The sequence below is a fragment of the Anas acuta genome, chromosome 3 (genome assembly GCF_963932015.1).
Source record: "Anas acuta chromosome 3, bAnaAcu1.1, whole genome shotgun sequence".
NCBI classification, from domain to species: Eukaryota; Metazoa; Chordata; class Aves; order Anseriformes; family Anatidae; genus Anas; species Anas acuta.
The window spans coordinates 8,933,951-8,942,166 of record NC_088981.1 but is presented as its reverse complement, the minus strand read 5'-3'; the positions used below and the strand labels follow the sequence as shown (position 1 = coordinate 8,942,166).

Here is an 8,216-nt window from a genome sequence, read left to right as displayed (position 1 = left end):
ATCCTAAGTGCTCAGAGAAGCCCTTTCAGTTTGATTTTTTCTAGTATTCTAAGAACTCCTGATTTTCTAGTACTTCTAAGGACTGCAGACAGACGGGCTTGTTTGAGAAGAAAAGCAGGGAAACCCTTTTCCAAGAGCTCATTTAAGCAATAAGAAAACATCTGGATGTGGCATTTACTTTTATCATGTGGCTCGTGGCTGGGTCCCCAGTACTTAAAGCAAATTTTCTAGGCTTAATCTAATTTAGGTGGGACAAAAGATAAATTAAGGCTTTAATGAGTACATAACTACATGAGTGGTGAGATAAGCTCTTCCCAACAGAGCTGGGCAAGGAGATCATCTCTCATGTTTCAAGGAGGGAAACAGCTCTTGGAAAGGAGAGAAGGAGCTGAGCAAAGGTCTGACCTCTTAGGTCTTTCACAGAAGATGGAAGGGAAAGGTGATAATACCGTGTGGTAAACGTGTGATTCCCAGCAGCACGTTCCAGTTGTGACAATGCCCACATTTGTGATGAATGCTGCAAGGCCTCTGTGTGCCTGCCCTGCCAACGGACGGCAGCTCTCTGTGATGCCTGTGTCGGTGTTTTGATCAGTCTTGCTTTTATACTTCAAACAATAGCTGGCAACAGCTTCTGATGAAGACTGCTGCACACATCTGGCTGAGAAAGCTTTCCACCACTGTTCAGCTTCAATTTCCTTTTTCCTCCTCCCCTTCCAGTGTCCAACTAATTCCCAGCAGTGTCAATACCTTCTTGAACAAACTTTTAACAATTCTTCTCGGGGGAACTGAAACCAGGACGAAATATGTTTCATTAAGGGCTCAGTAAAAAAGCAGAAGAGGGATTGTAGCATTCTAACTGCTTTAACTGAGAAGGGACTGCCTTTTCCATCATTCTTCATCATCTGTCATGAGTTCCCAGCCACATCTGGTCAAGTTTCATTTTATACTGCACTACTTTGACTACCCTGAGCCATATTTCCAGCTGAAAACGCTACATGTCATGCAACAGCACACACATGTGGCCCGAAGTACTTACACAATCCAGTCCACTGCTAATATCAAAGACAGATCGTTGGTCGGAAGTCCAATGGCCTCCAAGATAATAGCGATGGTGAGGACTCCTCCGGCTGGGACCCCGGCTGCACCCACGCTGGACGCAGTTGCTGTCACGCTGCAAACCAATTGGTGCTTCTGGTTAGCATTACAGCACACATTTCCCCGCTACAGCAATTGTAAACAAAGTCTACAGCAAGGACATGCAGATCGTTTGCTTCCCAGGCAAACCCCTTCCTGCTTGTTGATGCGTTGTAATGGGGATAGAGTACAGTTGCTCAGCAGGCATCTGCAGCAGCTACCAAGGTAATGGTTCTGTTTTTAACACTATCATTGCCTTTTTTTGGGGGAAAAATAAAACCTGAGCTATTTCCCACTGCCTTACTACTATGTCTGTTTCCAAGTCATGTATTGGTTCAAAGATGCTAAATATATTTTATCTTCTGGCCCAAAATACAAAAAGGTAAACTGTGCCATGCACTGAAAAGGGTACAGAGGAAGCTTGCTCCACAACAGGGAGCAGCACCGTCAAGGTAGGGCAATGCCGAAGCTAATTAGCTCTGACCAAGACTTCAAAACCCAGGCTGACTGCTGTGTAGGACTAATGTGCTTTAAGACTTCATCTCAAAAGTCCGAGTATGCTGTTCATAGACACATGCTAATGGCACCATCCCTGCTCTGTGTTTTGCTTGCATCCAAACAGACCTGAAAGTAGTGCATGTGCTAGTGGACATGGATCCTGCACCTTTTTGTTTGCAGATGTCTACAGCTGTATTTTCCTCGGGCTATTATTGCGTAGTCCTCAGGCCTGTGTTAACGCCTGAAAGGCTAATTTTGCCATCTGCAAGGAAAATAATGCCCCAGCCCTGCCTTAAATAGACAAACAATATACTGAGAAATGCAGTAAGGAAGGAAATAAAACCTGGCCAGGAAGGGTAAAAAATGCAAGGTCCTAAGAGGTATCTGGTGGATACAGCTTATGGATTCTTGGCACAGTGAGGGGCTAGAGCTCCTAGGATACTCACTTCAGGGATTTGGGGGAGGGAATTGAAGAGAATGACACTTCACAGGATATGGGACCTGGGAGGGTGTTTTAGGCATGGAGAGGAGAGAGTCCCAGACAAGGAGGCAGGACTGAGGTGGTAGAGGAGATAATGAGGAAAAACATAACATAACAATCAGGAGGGGAATGATCATTATCTGACCTGGGAAACCAGTGATGTGATGTTAAGAAGGGCAGAGGTAAACAAGAACAGTCTTCGGTATGAAATTGATACAAAAGGAACTGAGAAGCTGGCTGGAGGATTTTCTAGGATATTCAGAGGGTAAATATGGGGTAGCTTTCTGCTTAGAGCAGCATGCCACAGTTATTCAGCTTAACAGCAAATGGAGTTAGAGTTGATCCTTAAAGAAGGAGACAAATTTGATGCGAGGAACAGCTTTAAACAGCTCAAAGTCTGTTTCATAATTCAGTTACTCCTCCCAGGTCCCACCTTTTATTAAATAGAGATTCTAGCCAATCTTCTAAAGCTTGAAAGATTCTGTTCTTTAATGACCCTATAATTATGTTTCATAGCAGTTTGCTAGCTTGAAGTCAGAGATGTGGAATGCAAACTGCTAGCTATTAACAGGGAGACCACAGGCTTTAATGTGTCTGGGGGCCAGAAGGATGTGGTTACAATAGCAAGCAACTTACAGAATAGTGAAGATTTGCCCAGCGTTGAGGTCAACATTGTTCAGCTGAGCAATGAACACGGCTGCCATGCACTGAAAAATAGCAGCTCCATCCATGTTCACAGTTGCGCCGATAGGAAGGATAAACCTGCTGATCCTGTGGTCGACTCCATTGTTTTCCTCGATACACTTAATCATTGACGGGAGAGTGGCTGAGCTAGAAACAGAAAAGGGAAAAAAAAATCAAACACAAAGCATCAGGGTGCACTGAATGGGAAGTCGCTGCCTCATGACTATCATGTTTCTAACACGCTGCAGAACACTGTCAAGAAGATGATGCCATTTTGTAGTCCCTCTCTGTCATGACAGCAATGTCCCTCCTTGTTGGTCTTGAGCTACAATATTTAATAATCTGCCTATTTAAATAATAATATTTAAATATCTTCCATCCAGAAATAGCTGGTAAGGACTCAACCTCCAAGACGCAAGAACTCATGACCTGACTCAATATGAGGCATAATAGCGCAGTGGAATGATAAGGTCTGAAAACCTGCTGCACTATTACTTTCTCAAATGAACCAACACATCAAAAAACACTGCTGGACTTACTTCTTGCATTATAAACTGTAAGGTTTCATTCATAAACTCTCTCCTACTTTGTGTTTAACTGAGCTCCTGTGACAGTCACGCATCTACTCCTTTTGGAGATGACCCGAAGTGGTTTTATTTAGTTATGATCTTTGATCAGGAGCTTGCCCCTTGGGAAAAATGTAAATGACATGCTCAATAAATTGGCAAACGTTGGTTACAACAAATAAAAGCTGTTCAGGCCAGAGCTTTGAAATCAAGAACGCTAAGTCACTTTACTCTAGCTAATAAATCTGCTTTACCCCTGCAAAATCAGTCTACAGTTGTTCTAGATCCTGCTGAACTTGGATAACTAAACATCGTGGGACGAAGTCCCTCACTACTGATGCTCACTTTACCTAAAATTGAAAGGACAGCTGGCAAGATCTTTTTAAAGCAAATACTTTCACCTTTTCCCCCCAGAATTTCCAACTCAGCATAATGTTACATTCCCAGTATCTTGAGGAATTGTTTTCAACAGCTAATTATCAGTATTTCCTGTGCAATGGGCTGCTGACAACAGTGTGACTCCCTGTGCTCAGTAGCCTCTTTTTGCAATCCCAGGAGCAGTATTTTCACCCCAAACTCAACACAATTTGGTGTTAGGATATAACCAGCTTGCAGCCACTAACACAATTGGTCTATAGTCCCAGAAGACACACGGAAACCCACCTAGAGCAAGTGGCAAAGGCAGTGGCAAACGGTGTGATAAGTCCTAAGAGAAAACGGTATGGATTTTGACGTGTGGATGCAAAATAAATGAGCGGCAGAATGATTCCTCCATGGATGAAGTGGCCCAGAATAGAGGCGAAGATGTATTTTCCCAGGCTGGTCACCAGGAGCACAATATCTTCCATTTCCACGATCTTGCTCCCAACAAGGAACATAATGCCAATAGGTACATACCTGTGTGAAGAAACATGGCCTGCCATTAAGTACAATAAAAATAAAGCACCTTGAAAAACATGCCGTTTTCCCCTCTAGAGATAACATTCTTCTAAGAATATGCTGCTCCTACTGAAGAGAAGCACCATACCCCACCACACACTCAGGTTACTCAAATTTGGAAGGGCTCTCCTACACACTCGCTTGGTGGAAGGCAAACAGTCAAACTGGAAAAGCTCTGTTCGCCTAGACGCCCAGAGAAATATCCAGGAAAATGCAGAAAGAAAGCCTAGCAAGAAGTAGAAATGCTGGCTGAAGCTGAAGACACCAATGTGACGTTTTAGTGCATCAGGGAGGAAGGCAGGCACAGACCCAAAGCTAAGGTCACTACTGAAGGGAAGGCAGATGTTCAAAAAGGAGCAGTATCGTGTCAATGGAGTGGAGAAAGAATTGGAAGAGTGAGGTGAATTTAAAGGTCATTAAGATGGTGGACACACTGGGTGCCAACACGTTCAGTGTAGGAAAGAAGCAGTTATGCCCATACCAGTGACCCATACTGCAGAGCTCAGCTAAAAGCTGCTGCTGCACTTGCCAAAGCAAGCAATTAACTCTGCTATTTGCCTACCAAAGAAAGGCTAAGTCAAACGACCAGGCTTCCAGAGCCTCCCTCAAGCCAGCAGCCACGTAGGTACACTCCCACCTCTCCTATCTAGAAATGTCGTCGGACGTCAGCGTTTGTTTGAAGTTTTCTTTGTCAGAAAGGCTTGGAACTGTTCCAGGGGAAGGGCCACATGTGGGCCACAGCCACACCTCTGCCCGTAACAGTGCAGCTGAGAACAGCCCTGAAAAGACAGAACTGCTCTTACATCTGCAGCACAACAGCTACCGAGCGAACTTTTGAAATCACTTCAGGCCCAGCCTCATTTCCTCCCAAGCTGTATTTGGCAAGTCTGGGGCTGAGTACCTCTACCTATTCCTACATCTGAGATTAAATCAAGACTAAAAGGTCACACAGCTCTCCGAAACGCTGCCCCAGACACACATGACTGCAAAAGATATGCGTGCACATCTCAGGAATAAAGAAAGTTTTTATCCCACTCTTCCCTGCAACCCAGTGCCCGCATTCAGTGAGGCTGATCAGTGGAGTCAGGACAGACTTCAAAAGGTTTGGAAACATGTGCAAGCCTTAAGGCTGCCGAGATCAGCCCCTGCTTCTCCCTCAGCAGTTGTGCAGCTCCTCTGTTCTGCACATCCTTATGTCCCAGGTCAATGTGAGCATCCTTTCTCTGGCCTCTACTGGCCAAATCTCTGGAGGGGGGTGTTGAACCTTCCCACCTAGCCTCTGCCAGACCAGCCAGGTCTACCTGAGCCCCAGTTCTGCACAAGCTCTGCAAACACAGACACTGGACTTGGACCTGAGACTGGATCCCTCCCTTTGAAGACGGAGGCTGGAGAGGAAGGAGCTGGAAGTTGAGACTAAAGTGTTGCTAAATACAAGGAAGGCTGATGAATGGGACTGTAAAAGAGCCTTTTCTCTTGGTGACATGATTTGACTCATTCCACAGTGTCCTCTGGGAAGCATGTGCAGCTCGACAGGTTTTGGATAAATACCAGGATGAGACAAGAGCCTTAAGGAAGGAAAGAGAAGAAGTGAGGACTGTGGTGCACTACAATGTTAAGAGTCAGCTGTGGTCCCAATAATCCCAGCGTAAAGGATTACATATCATCTGATTAGCTTGAAGTGTTAGCACGGTAATCAGCTGAATACAAGAACTGCCTCTTATCAGTATTCAGTGTCCAAGGAATTACACTCCGGAGCAAAAGACTTAAGCTGCTTTCAAACTTCAAATTTTTCAATCCCTTAGGACAGCAACTAACAGAGAGATCTGCCTGTGTAAATTCAGGTCTTTTCTTAAAACCTTTCTGCTTCTTAGAGGGAGAAAAATAGTAGGAATCAAAAAATGCAGAAAGAGGGGAGAAAACACACCTTTGCTGAGGTAACCTTATAGCTTTTCCAGCATAACTTTAGAAAGGGAGTGAGAAATGCCCTACTGCTAATTTGTTAGCTAACAGTCCTTATGAATATTTTTGTTTTTGCATGTGAGGTATTATAAGTACCATTGGTTTCGCAGGAGGAACTTTGACCCTCTCAGCTATACAAAAACAACCACGCTACTGCTCTGAGGCCGAGATTCACACTGCCTGACAGACAAAACCTGGTCAGGAGGCTGCTCCAGAGCTTAGGTGGCCTAAACCTATTGATTTCTCTCCTAGTGAGAAAGTTCAGTGTACCCTTGTTCCTAACATACAGGCTTTTACTGGGTGCCAAAAGCTTTGTGAGATCTGTCAGAGCAACATCCACAACATAATTGTGTCTGGACTTCAGGGAATTGAGTGAAGTAATGGATTTGCTCATTAAGAGGCAGGAGACAAACAATCAAACCTTAGGAAACACCTATTCTTTGGCATGGGCTAGCAAGAAGCATCCTTGGAGAAGCACAAACAAGAAACAAACTCTCTGCTAGTTACACTGGTTCCTGCCTCACCCAGGAAAATGAACAAAATCTTAGAATATGAACAGAGATTTAAAGATCCACTATTGTCTGCCAATAAAAATAATGGACACTCAATAGCCAGCACTACTGTTTCAGTAGGATGGAGACCATTCCCCTGTTCTGTGGAAAGGGACGTAGGTTCTGTCACCCTGTGATCCAAGTGGACACACGGGGCTCTGTATTCCTGCACTCAGCAAGGCTGCTCTCAAACCACACAGCAGCGAGTGGGGCTATCTTCTGATCTCCTTGGGCATCTTTCAGGTCAGTACAAGAAACCATCTGACCATCAGAAAAACCGAGGCATGAAGCTACAAGTATGATTTTGGCACCGCATTTTGCACATTTGCAGGTGCACTCCAAGAACAAACAACCCCAGCTTTTACGTGGCCACGTTCCTCACTTGCTCACACCTCGTTTATTCATTCAAAACCATTGCCTTTAGGCACATGATGGCAGCTAGCCATGGACTTATGTTGTTTTGAAACAGAGTGTTGAATTAATTGAAATGGAGTACTGGAGAGAACTTTTAAGCAGCTATCTATCTGATACCTTAGCTATGCTCAACAGGTCAAAGGCAAGAAGAAAATACACTACAGAGTAACATCATGACATTGACTTTTGCTGTGGTGAAGAATCTGGTGTGAAAAAGCTGGAGAGATGGATAAATGGTGGGATTCCTGACTAAGCATAATGATCTAGTGCAGATGTACCTGCAGTCACACACTTACCACATAATCCAGGTGACCAAGACCATAGTTGCCTCATTGAACGAATTAAAGAAGCGAATGAGATCTTCTCCTTCCCGGCCAAGCTTCTTCAGCGCCACTCCTAAAACCAGAGCAAACAGCACGAGGCCCAGGATATTCATCCCTTCAATCTCATTACCGACAGGGATCTGTAGAGGTAAAATAAGGAGACTTGTTAGATGTGAGACTGGTGCAAAAACCAACAAAAGAGTCACCTCGTTTTGTTGCTGACCTGAAGTCAACATGCAGAACTTATTTTGGGAAGGGCAGCACTTTACTGGAGACAGCTCAGCATTGCAGAATGGTAATGCAGTACGCAGTTGAAAGGAACCAAACAAGATCTGGATTTAGTCCTGATACAAAATTCCTTGGTTCCAGCTAGCGTGGATTTACTGAGGAGGGAAAGGGCCTGCTGCTACCTGCCCTTACACCCTCCAATACACTACAGTATCCAAACACACTGTTATTTCCTGACACTTCTGAGAGGAATCTATTTTCACAAACTGCTAGCTCCATTGCTTTAGTACACTTTTTATACCGAGGTGAAAACCACGAGAAGACATTCAGTGTTACAAAGTGGAAAGGAGAGAAAAGGCAGAGTAAGGTAGCAAAGTGGGAAAGCCACTCATTCACATCTCCACATCAGCTGGGGAGATGCACAGAGAGCAGAAGAAAT

The 8,216-nt window shown here is 44.5% G+C and overlaps 1 protein-coding gene across 1 annotated transcript in view; it reads right to left on the bottom strand.

Moving 5' to 3' along the window:
* Positions 1-8,216, bottom strand: part of SLC1A4 (solute carrier family 1 member 4) — a 34,193-nt gene that overhangs the window by 11,046 nt on the left and 14,931 nt on the right. Inside the window, exons 4-7 of the mRNA XM_068675602.1 lie at positions 7,523-7,689; positions 4,027-4,260; positions 2,750-2,944; positions 1,037-1,171 (exon numbers count right to left, since the gene is read on the bottom strand). Of these exons, the coding sequence (XP_068531703.1) occupies positions 1,037-1,171; positions 2,750-2,944; positions 4,027-4,260; positions 7,523-7,689 (731 nt within the window). The remainder of the gene's footprint in view (positions 1-1,036; positions 1,172-2,749; positions 2,945-4,026; positions 4,261-7,522; positions 7,690-8,216) is intronic.